This window comes from Micromesistius poutassou, assembly GCF_964030765.1.
Source record: "Micromesistius poutassou genome assembly, contig: SCAFFOLD_1150, whole genome shotgun sequence".
Taxonomy (NCBI): domain Eukaryota; kingdom Metazoa; phylum Chordata; class Actinopteri; order Gadiformes; family Gadidae; genus Micromesistius; species Micromesistius poutassou.
In genome coordinates, this window is record NW_028179656.1 from 5,001 (window position 1) to 16,912 (window position 11,912).

At 48.9% G+C, this 11,912-nt stretch overlaps 1 protein-coding gene across 1 annotated transcript in view; it reads left to right on the plus strand.

Annotated features, from left to right (window-relative positions):
• The window catches only part of LOC311372625 (tubulin polyglutamylase TTLL7-like), a gene marked incomplete at both ends in the record, with an annotated part of 9,583 nt that extends 693 nt beyond the window's left edge, over nucleotides 1–8,890 (plus strand). The window contains 3 exons of the mRNA XM_084489602.1: nucleotides 1,339–1,473; nucleotides 5,599–5,679; nucleotides 8,718–8,890. Of these exons, the coding sequence (XP_084345728.1) occupies nucleotides 1,339–1,473; nucleotides 5,599–5,679; nucleotides 8,718–8,890 (389 nt within the window). The remainder of the gene's footprint in view (nucleotides 1–1,338; nucleotides 1,474–5,598; nucleotides 5,680–8,717) is intronic.
• Between the last annotated feature and the right edge of the window lie 3,022 nt (nucleotides 8,891–11,912).

The window sequence follows — 11,912 nt, forward strand, 5'->3', positions numbered from 1 at the left end:
CACGCACGCACGCACGCACGAATACACGCACACACGCACAAGCGTGTGTACACCCACACACACACACACACAAAGAGACAAAATACGTGCAAAGAAAATACAGACGTTAATCATACAATTACTAAGGATCTTTTGTCTGCTGCAATATTTGCTGAAGCTCCCAGCGTAAATTGTGGTTAATAGAAATATATTATCTTCTCTAACTGTTTATCGGGTTATTTACTAATTATTTACTAATTATTACATCCACCCATTAATATTGTATCAAACAAACTGATGCAATCGTTCCTTATACAGTACATTTTGTGTAAAGTGATTATCCCATTAAAAAAAAAAAACATCAGATAATAAAGTAAAATATGACTTGATTAAATTATGTTTTCCATCTATCTAGAAAAGCCATTATGTCGTATTTATCAGCGCACAAACATGTTGCTAATACATGTTTTTTCTGCTCTTGCCTCTCCGAGAGCTCTCTTGAGAAGCGTCTGTTCAGTGATTGAAATAACACAGATGATAATGAAAAGCAAATGGTGGCATCCCATTGATCAAAGCCCGGGGACAAAGCACACCTCGTCAGGGTCAGGGTGGTGCGTTCGCTCTCTTCTCCAAAACACGCTTATTTATCTCATCAAGAGTTTACGAATACTTCAGACGGCAATCGTACAAATTACTTTTTTAATGGCTTCATATTATATATCGGTTAATGGCTTCATATTATATATCGGTCGGACATCGGTTCCATGGCCGCATTTGTTCCTGATGTTATATTTATGTCCGGCATGGTGTTTTACCTGTGAAAAAAAGGTGTGACGGTCTTGGTCATGGCACAGAGTTTACAAGCTTCAGAAGCTTAAACGATTTAAACTGAATGCGTCCTTTGTGGCAAAGGTGCCGCAAAGGTGGGTTGCATGGTGTAGATGCAGGCTGTTTTATATGCATTTATGTCTTTGTGTCTGGATGTGTGTCTGTCTGTGTGCGCGTGTGTGTGTGTGTCTGGATGTGTGTGTGTGTGTGTGTGTGTGTGTGTGTGTGTGTGTGTGTGTGTGTGTGTGTGTTTGGATGTGTGTGTGTGTGTGTGTGTGCGCGGACCTATGTCTGCATGTGTTTGTGTGGGTGTGTGCCTATGTCCGCATGTGTGTGTGTGTGTGTGTGTGTGTGTGTGTGTGTGTGTGTGTGTGTGTGTGTGTGTGTGTGTGTGTGTGTGTGTGTGTGTGTGTGGATGTGTGCCTATGTCCGCGTGTGTGTGTGTGTGTGTGTGTGTGTGTGTGTGTGTGTGTGTGTGTGTGTGGGTGTGTGCCTATGTCCGTGTGTGTGTGTGTGTGTGTGTGTGTGTAGGGCGATCCGGTGCTGAACCTGAGGAGTAAGGAGCAGGAGGCTGAGCTGGTGCGTCAGACCCTGGCTGCTCTCACCGTCATGAGGATCAGGTTCCCCGGCAAGACGGAAGAAGAAGCTGAGGCTGTTCTCGACGAGGTGAGCCAGCACTGGGTCATTATCTGTGTGTGTGTGTGTGTGTGTGTGTGTGTGTGTGTGTGTGTGTGTCTGTGTGTGCTACGCTATAGTAGCTCCAGACGTGGTGTGCATAGCATGTGCATATGTATGTGTGGTCATTGTTGTGCTCCGTGTTCCAACATCCACTACCCGGTCAGCGAGCGCTTTCTCAAAACGTCTACCACGGCAATCGTCACGCTAGTATGATCGCGTGTGTATTTGTACGATTTTTGTATGACTGTGTGTGGGCGTGTCCCTGGTTACGCGCTCACCAAACACGGGAGAAACAAAGAAACCGAGAAGAAAAGCAGAGAAAGAGAGGAAGGCAGAAGGAGAGAGAGAGAGAGAGAGAGAGACACACACACGCAAACCAGCAGAACAACGCCATCTCCCTCCCAACACCAGATGTCTCCCCTTTGGCTGAGGGGATTATTCGGAAATTACGGGATCCTTAAGAAATAGTTAGAAGGAAAGTAGACGGCAGGCGAGACAGACACCTGGTCTGGACCTGCTTTATTCCCGGGACTCCTGGCCACAGCCAGGTGCAGTGGTCCCGTGGTCTAACTGAAAGTGACCTCCCTGGCCCCCCCGCACAATGGTCTGGCGGGCCCGGACCGCACGCCCATTGTGTTTTGGCTGGCCCCCGGTGACACCTGCTTGGTCAGGTTGCAGGGCCATGCTATTCCCTGTGTCTCCGCCGTATTAATCACTGCCTTCCCCTGCACCCCAGCTACACCCGGCTTGTTTTGTACCCCCACTCCACTCTCGCCTGTGTGTGTGTGTGTGTGTGTGTGTGTGTGTGTGTGTGTGTGTGTGTGTGTGTGTGTGTGTGTGTGTGTGTGTGTGTGTGTGTGTGTGTGTGTGTGTGCGCGCGTGCATTTTTCTGCATCCCTGTTTGTGTGCGTGAGTGCATGTGTTTGTGCGTGTATGTGTTAGCAGTCATTTTTGTGTGAACGTGTGTGTGTGTGTGTGTGTGTGTGTGTGTAGTTGTGTGTGTGCATATTTTTGTACATGGGTTTGTGCTTGCATTCATGTGTGGGCCTTGTGAAAGTAATTATGTGTGTGTGTGTGTGTGTGTGTGAGTGTGTGTGTGTGTGTCTGAGTGTGTGTGTCAGGGTTGCGAAGGAGAATTACAATCACACCTGCACTGTTAATTAACCCTAATGAGAAACCCAGAGGATTGGGTTGCACCTGTAGCTCTCAGCGCAGTGCTTTGTGTTCGCCCGGCTCACCAAAACACAATATCCACCATTTTATCCACGCAGTCATTTCAACTTGAAAGCTAATTGGGTTAATAATGTGTTTGTTAGAACAATTGCCAAGCCACATGCATTTGAATTTTTCTCGACTCTTCACAAAGATTCATATGTATTCATATGTATGTATGAAAAGAACTGCTTTTGTTGTTCTGGAGTTTTCTGAATTTTTCATGAAGGGGAATGCAAATCCCCCTCGGCACAAAGTGTTAAAGGTGCTTTTTCAGAAAGATGAGTATGAATCGGTGCGTTTGCACACAAGGAAGAGCAGAAGTGTGTTCATAGTGTACCTTGGACCTCTCTCTGGGAATCCAGGTGGTTGAGAGTTGAGAGGCTGAGAGTTTCTCTCTGTGCTTGTATGTCCTCTGTTTGTCTCTCACTCTCTCTGTTTGTGTGTGTGTGTCGCACACACACACACACACACACACGCACACACACACGCACCCACACACACACGCACACACACACACACACACACACACACACACACACACACATACACAATCTTTTCACTAGCTTCACCACTCGCGTGCTTGACTGTGAATGCACAGCAGGCTATGTGATACATGTTTGTGCGCAGTGGGGGTAGAGACAGAGTCTAAGTCAACATAGCAACAATTACTGCACCCCCCCCCCAGGTACACTGTGTTGTTGGCACCCAGGGCAGCCTCAAGAGAGCATCCACCAACATAACCACCACCACCATCTCCAGCAACACCAAGTTCTTAAGCAGGAGCACGTGCCCTGAAGATTTTCCGTACTCGGCTTCAAAGATACATTTTCCCTTAAAAACGAAAAAACAACCGCCCACCCCCATCCAACACTTACCCACCCACCCACTCACACACCCAGGCGACCCCCTGTGAGCAGAAACAACACCAGAATTGGGGGGGTTGGGGGGGGGAAACCGAACCCTCAATTCACCATTATTTAGCTGCACTGAGTTTGGCTGTTTCACCGGCGTCACCACATCTTCGTCATAATGTCCAGCCATTGTGAGGAAGTGCATTAGGACAGCATTAGTCTCACAAATCAAAGTATGGATTAACATCTAAAGACTGATGGCAGACGATCTCACACAGTCTGAATGGGTCAGAAGTCAAACAGCACTCCTCTCAGTGTCTCGGTCTCTTTAAGTCCGTGAGCTCTCGCAGTGGCGTGCAAGCAAAAAAATCGAAACTCGTGCGTCCGTTTGTTTGTGGGCGATATTGGAGAAAACGATCTGGCAGTTTGTATGCGCTGGCTTGTTTTGGACTGAGAGTGATACAGCTGCGGGAGCTGTTCAACCCTGGTTTGGAATAGAATGGATGTCAGGATGACTGGCCAACCGCCCAATTTGGGAATGTGCGTACACCGCGAGAGGGTGTCATGGCTGATTCACATCTGGACATAGACATAGACGCTGGCTGTGTCCCAATTCAGGGGCTGCATCCTTCGAAGGACGCAGTCTATGAAGGTGTGGCCTTCGTAGACCGCGAAGGCCACACCGAAGGCCGAACGAGCGTTGTTAAATGAGACGGTCTAGCCTACAGAGCATTTCCAGATTGCGTAACCAGCCGTTAACGTCCTTTACCTTGCGTCACCACGCGCCGCTCCTGTCTCCTAGCAACCCTGACAGCTGCGGTTCAAACCGGACAGCGGAGGAGAACTATGGAGCCAGAAATCCTAATTTTATGGAGGAGTGGGAGAAGATTCACCGCCGGAGCCGGCGCGTGAAGAGGAAGAGAGGACGTTGGCTTAACGTTAATAAGTTTAACGTTATATGTCTAGCGTTAATGTCATTGAACTTTGACAGTAAAGTTACATATTTAAAATGGTCCCAACCTTACTTTCATATAAAAAAATGTTTTTACATAGTTTTGTCATTAAATATGTATTCGCTGCAGCTGCCGCTTCCACTCTCTCCGTGCCATTTTTGAAAAAAATCCAACGCGCAATGAATCTTGGGATACGTTGGGCCGTGAAATCCGGGAAAAGAAGGCTGCATATCTCGGCCGCATTTAAAGGAGCCTTCGAAATGGGACAGCCTTGACGCGCCGCTGTGACGTAAGCGGTCTTCAAATGCGTCCTTCGAAGGATGCAGCCCCTGAGTTGAGACGCAGCCACTGACAACAATTAACATGGGGTCTCAGTGACCAAACAGGAAACAATGCTTAGCTCCGCCCCCTCACACCTTGTGGTTTCCTGCCCAGGCGCCTTGCAGTCTCCAACGGGAAGTTTGGCTACAGCAGCGTCTAACTTCTGGAGATTAGTGTGTGTGTGAATGTGGAAGAAATCATCCGAAAGCCTGGGTTTTCAATCTGCTGTCATTAAGCTTTGGAAATACCCTAAGGAAGGAAAATTAAGCTGCTTTTGAGGTCGATGTAGCGCTCTGTGCTCATTAGTCATCGTGTCAGAGCCGTATGGCTCAGTAAGAGAAAGATTTACAGTCGCTCATCCGCAACGTTCAACAAAGTTTTTGAGCTTCTTCTATTCGTCTGTGTAACATTAGTTTTGTTTGTCTGCGAGGGTGTAATCTTGTATGTCTCTGATTGGGGTGTTTGTATGTAAGTGTTCTGTGTCTGTACACCTGCCTACCTGCATGTACGTTGGATGCAGTGAGGTATGCATAGGAACATGTGTTGTGTGCACACAAACATGCCATAGCCAAACACATTTGTCTTCGACTATCTCTTCATCATCAATGTGCCAAACGCCTCATCGGACCAGAGACACTATTCTAATACCGGCATTGACATCTGTAGCTCCAATTTTCCATGCCTTGTTATAGCGGTTGCTGGAAAATAAGTAAGCATACAAAGGGATTTAAATAAGGTTGGAGGTATTCATATGGATTTTCATTTGTTCTCAGATCCTTGACAACTGGAAGTACCACAAGCCCAAGGTGGCCTCATACTGGCTGGTGAAGTTGGATTCCACCAAACAGAGAAAGGTGAGTTGCTTTGTGATGCAGTTCTCCGAAGACGACCCGAAGCAGCAATCGAGTTTCCGTGATACAGCGTTTTCTTGGGGAAATGAATGTATTAGGGCAAGACTGAATAATGGAGGAATCAGAGAGAGATTTGTATTGATCCTGCAGACTTTGATTTGCAATAGAGGGGAATATTTAGAGGATGCCCCAATGGTATTATATTATTACCCGTCAATAACTATTAATACCAACTATAGAAATATATATTGCATTGCTCTCATCGATTACGGTGGCAATAACTTACCCACCTACCTTTTGTAAACCACAACAGACACACAAAACAGTTAAATAATAGAGTACACGGACAACAAAGAAACACCAAAAATACATCAAAGAATACAGTTTCGAGGACAATGTCTGACTACTGAGGTAAACAAAGGCAAACTTGGATCCGGAGGTAAGCCGGCGTCCAGGAGGCGGGCGAGGGGATGATATACTGGCGCTGCTTGGTGTGCAGGGGCTGATGGGAGCTGGTGTTTTATTTGCCGGTTGCTTCGCCGGCTCTCGTGGTTTCCTTTGGAGCGGTGGAGCCTAATGAGCAGCAGGCAGAGGTCAGGGATGTAGCCGCCGTCCATCTGATTACAATAACACCAAAACACAGGCCGCGCGAGGAACCACAGGGGAATGGGACTGGCAGGGTGTGTGTGTGTGTGTGTGTGTGTGTGTGTGTGCATCACCATCGCTTTGTCGTGATGTTTGTGTGTGTGTGTGTGTGTGTACCGCCCATGAATAACTGTCTCTCGCTTATAGCGTGTGCGTGTGTGTGTGTGTGTGTGTGTGTGAATCACCATATGGTGATCATCGTGTGTGTGAAGATGTGTATCACATGTGTCTTGTTCCTGTGTGTGTGGGTGCACGCGTGTGTGTGTGTGTGTGTGTGTGTGTGTGTGTGTGTGTGTGTGTTCCTCCACGAGCACCAGCAGAGGTAACAAACAGCGCAGCCTTGACAAAGGCATATGCAAACACGCACGCATATATAAACTCTCACCCCCACGCCACCCCCCCCAAGCCCCACCACCCCGCAAGCCCCGGCTTCAGCACCAGCCCCACCACATCCACAAGCAGACGGACAGACCGAGCCGGTAATGAGCCACTCAGAATCAAAGCCGAGAGAGCCGCGACACAGGGCTTCTGGCGCGGCTAAAGTGCGGCCGATGGAGAGGCTGGGAGGGGGCGAGCGAGAGAGAGAGAGAGAGAGAGAGGTGGGAAGAGCTGTAGCGGGGAGATTGAAAGCTAGCGCGGGGGTCCTCCCCGCACTTCTGACACCGTCTCTGGAAGACTGACGTTCGGCACAGCAATTAGACCACTCCTCTGGTCCTCCTACATCCCCCTGCCCTAGCACCCGCCGTGCTGCCCTGTCACACACACGGACACACGCACACACACACACACACACACACACACACACACACACACACACACACACACACACACACACACATGGAGACACGTACACACACACACACACACATGGAGACACGTACACACACACACACACACACACACACATGGAGACACGTACACACACACACACACACACACACACACATACACGGAGACACACACACACACACACACACACACATACATGGAGACACGTACACACACACACACACACACAGACACACACACACACACACACATACACGGAGACACGTACACACACGCGCACACACGCGCACACACTCACTCACACACACACACACACACACACACACACACACACACACACACACGAACACACACACACACACACACACGAACACACACACACACATACACGGAGACGCACAAACACACATACAGTTGTGCACATGCACAGACACAGATAGACAGACATACACACACATAGACACACACGCATGCTCACACATACACTGACACATTAATAGGCACACACACACATACACCCACAAATATAAGATCTCAACACACACACACACACACACGAATAGACATACACACACACACACACACACACACGAATAGACAAACACCCTCACGCGCAACCACATACAGAGAGATGCACGCATGCACACACTTTTGTTTAAATCCGTTCATGTAACCAACTGACTTGTGTGTTCCCACGCACACCAACACCATCTCCAAAGGCACACACACACACACACACACACACACACACACACACACACACCAACTACCTTTTACACGGACACACCTTGATGTAAACAAGCAACCCGGCACCATCTCGGAACCTCAATGAGGTTACGTGCATGTCCGCGTCCCTCCTCTTCATCAGTGATTGGGTTCACACGTGTGCACGGTGCGCCTCACACCATGCCAATTCTGTGCTTTGATGTGCGTTTCTGTGTGCAGTGCACGTGTGTGTGTCCGTTGCGGGTGTGTTTATAGCGTGCGTGTCTCCCTGAGCCTTACTCAGGGTGCTCATTGGCTGCATCATTCGCCGCAGCGGTCCGCTCGGAGACATATAAAAAGCGAAATCATAAAGCAGGAGAAACTATTTCCAGGCTGGCGTGATAATTAACATGCGCGCCCGCGCCTCGTTCTGTCTTCGGGCTGTCTCTTCCCCTGTTTGCATTCATTTAAAGAGGCTTCATGTGAACCACGTCCCCATTCTCTTACAATATTTGCCCTCTCTCCCTCTCTCTTCATCTCTCTCTCTCTTGCTCTCTTCCTATCCATTTTTCTGTCTCTCTATCTGCCTCTCTCACTCTCGGGTTTCTTTCTTTCTTTCTCTCTCTTTCTCTCAATCTCAATCTTATCTCCATATCTCTCTCTCTTTCTCCATCCCGCTCTCTCTCTCTCTCGCTCTCTCTCTCTTTCTCCATCCCTCTATCACTTTCTTTTTCTCCATCCCTCCCTCTCTCTCTCTCTCTCTCTCTCTCTCTTTCTCCATCCCTCTCTCTCTCTCACTCTATCTCTCGCCCTCCCCCTCCTCTGCGGGTGTGTGTGTGCCTGTTCTCGGGCGCTCCCTCTGCGCCTCCGTCTGTGCTCCCACCCCCCCCCCCCCCCCCCAGGTGCTGGACATCGTGCGCACCAACGTGCGCGCGGCCCTGCAGCGCGTGTGGCGGGAGCCCGATGTGGAGAGCCTCCACCTGCACCGCCTCTTCAGCCGCGTGTTCAGCCGGCTGCTGTGGAGCCACGGCCAGGGCCTGTGGAACTGCTTCTCCAACACCGGGTACGGGCCTGGGTACGGGGGGTTGGGCATGGGGAAGGGCGCGGGGGGGTGGTGGTAATCGGGGTGGGTGAGGGGGTATGTATGAAGTATATTCACGTATGAAAATATTTGTTGTGTTCCATCCCCACTTGTGTGAATCCCATCATCTAGGACTTCCCCCCCCCCGCCCCTCCCAATGAGTTGTCTTGAGTTGGTTTGTTTTACCATAATTGTGGACGGATATGGTTACTACTGCTTTTTTTCCACCGACAGTACCAGCTGAACTCGCCATGACTTAGTGCGGCACGACTTGTTTTGGTTCCAGGCACGTCGCGTTTCCATCTGAAAAAGTACCTCTTCAACGTGGGCGGGTCGTAGAAAATAACCTCTTCGACGTGGGCGGGTCGTCATTAGGTTTTAATCCCGGGAGACGGGAATTCCGGGAAATCTGATCAAGACTATTTCCTGACTATTGTTGTCATACGGTAACGTTGATGGAGGCGAAACTTGAGCCCTGGGAAAGGAACGACACTAAAACGAAACAGCGAAACGCTGATCCGTGTCCCCCTCGGGAGCGGGTTGGTGGACTCCAGCCACGCCGGACACAACTTAACTTCGAGTGATTATTCCCGTTTGCAGCCGCTGGCCAATCAGTTGCCAGCAGCCTGTTTACATCATACAAAAGTACCAGCTCAGCTCGCTTGGAACCTCGACGGAGGTGCTACAAAAAAAAGTACCCGGTACCAGGTACCAGATACTTTTTTTGCCAATGGAAACGCAAAAAAAGGCGGGCCAAGTCGAGGCGAGTTGAGCTGGTACTGTCGGTGGAAAAGGGGCATAGGACACCACCAGCACCCCTCCATGGGCTCGCCCGCTGTATTTTATGTGTTACATTTTTTGCTATATTATCTTTTTATTATTATTGCCGTCTAAAGAGAGCAGGCAACTGGTGTTTGCTGGTGGTCATCAGAAGTTTCTCTGTGAATTCCAAGACATCAGTCAATGCCCTAGTGCAGGAAAAAAAATGAATAAAACACTCAAGCTCAGAGCATCTGCTGCTGGATTCCACTTTTTTTTTTTTTTTTCCATTTTTCCATTTTATATTTCAAAATTTGACAGAACAAGCATATTCCGGGATTGATGCAGATGGCTTTAATATTTATACGAGCAAAAGACATGGAGTGCGTACACCTGCTGTAATAGGGTTCTGGCGGCCCGGGAATCAGGGACGGGAAATAGATGAAAATTACGGTACACGCTCACTTGACATGCTTCCAATGCGTTGTCTATTCTTTGATCAGGGGAGGCTAGGATTCCTTCCTCAAAGTCTACAGCGCCATCACATTATCCGGGGGAAATAAATAAAGCCATCATTTTACGGCGGCGCCACTGTGCGTACCATGGACAGCCGCGCTGCCCGTCCCCCTGCAGTCCCAGTAGGGCGGCGTGCGTGGGTTTCCATTTAAATACCACACGCTACCAAACAGTTAGGAGCCCTGACCGGTGGGGGCAGGCGGGGGGGCCGGGGGGAGCGGTTGATTGTTATCCGGGCTGACAGGTGGAGTTTGGATGCACGAGCTGATGTGACATTGATCAGGTTCAGAGCTCAGAACGTGCGGCTCAGCCACGGATCACGATGGTCTCAAAGGACGGGACGAGGTTAGTTAGTGTTTGGGTGTGTGTGCGTGCGTCGTGTGTGTGTGTGTGTGTGTGTGTGTGTGTGTGCGTGGGCGGGCGAGTATGATTCATACGATCGGGTGAACCGAAATACACCGGTGAAGTGAGGTCTCCGGTAATCAAGATAAATTTGTAAACACATACACCGTTTAATTTTACTTTCTGAGGGGGTTTTCGGAAGGAAATGCCCGATAGCCAAAACACTTTTCAGAGTGTTTTGGGGATTTTGAAAAAGTGTTTGAAGATTTAATCAAAATTGTTTGGCATCAGATCATTTAACTTCTTCCTCTATATAATCCGATACCAACTTTCCTGATTACGTTGCAGAAGGGATTTTTTTGATCACGTGTGTACGAGCACTGATTGAATATGCGTGTTATGCAAAATACCACGAAACAAACCTGCTGTCCAAACCAATACACGTCACTCACCTCTGTTTAGATGTTTGAGTGACGGGGCATTTAGCTATGATTTCCTGGATTAAGAAATGCATCAACAACAGAAGAGAGACAGAATGACCCACTACACCGACAGGCAGAGTGACAGACAGACAGACAGGCAAGAAGGCAAGCAGACAGACAGAGCGTGCAGACAGACATTCAGAAATACCCGCAGACAGACAAGCTAGGCAGACAGGCGGGCAGGCACACAGACAAACAATAACCTGGATAAGCTTTCTAAAAGACCCAGCTGCACTACACGTTTTTTTCTCTCCTCGAGAGCTCTTATGGGGATTAAAGCAACATGTGTGTCTCTCTGTGGAAGGGGAATAGTGGAAAATAAGGCCCCCAGATCTCGCCGGTTGATCAGGGTGTTTTTTAAGAGATGAGAGGGAGAGAGAGAGAGAGAGAGTGAGAGAGAGAGAGAGAGAGAGAGAGAGAGAGAGAGAGAGAGAGAGAGAGAGAGAGAGAGAGCGACAGGAAGGTGTGGAATCGGAATGGGAAAATAGATAGGACGGATTGTCCGTACTTCTCTGGCGCTTTGAAGGTTTCCTGTGTTTTTCGTGTGAATGTGACGGAAAATGGCATTCCAAGAAGTGACTCATCTCTCCCTACGTGCCGCTCTCTAAGTTATACACACACGCGCACACACACACACGTACGCGCACCCCTTCAAATGAACCCACTGCTTTCCAAACGGGGAAGTAGTTGGCATATTCAGCCAAAGCCGTTTGAATTTAGAGGCTGGGGAACTCGGCTAGGGCCACATGAGGTAATTTTGAAATACTCGCACCCACTAGTCAACACCTGCAATGCCGTGACAGGCGCACACAAACACACTTGCAAAACGCTGCACGTATGTTTTGCGGCACACACTATATGGTTGTACAAAGTCATATGCAGACAGGGTTGGAGTAGAGAGAGCATTTCCTGTCTGA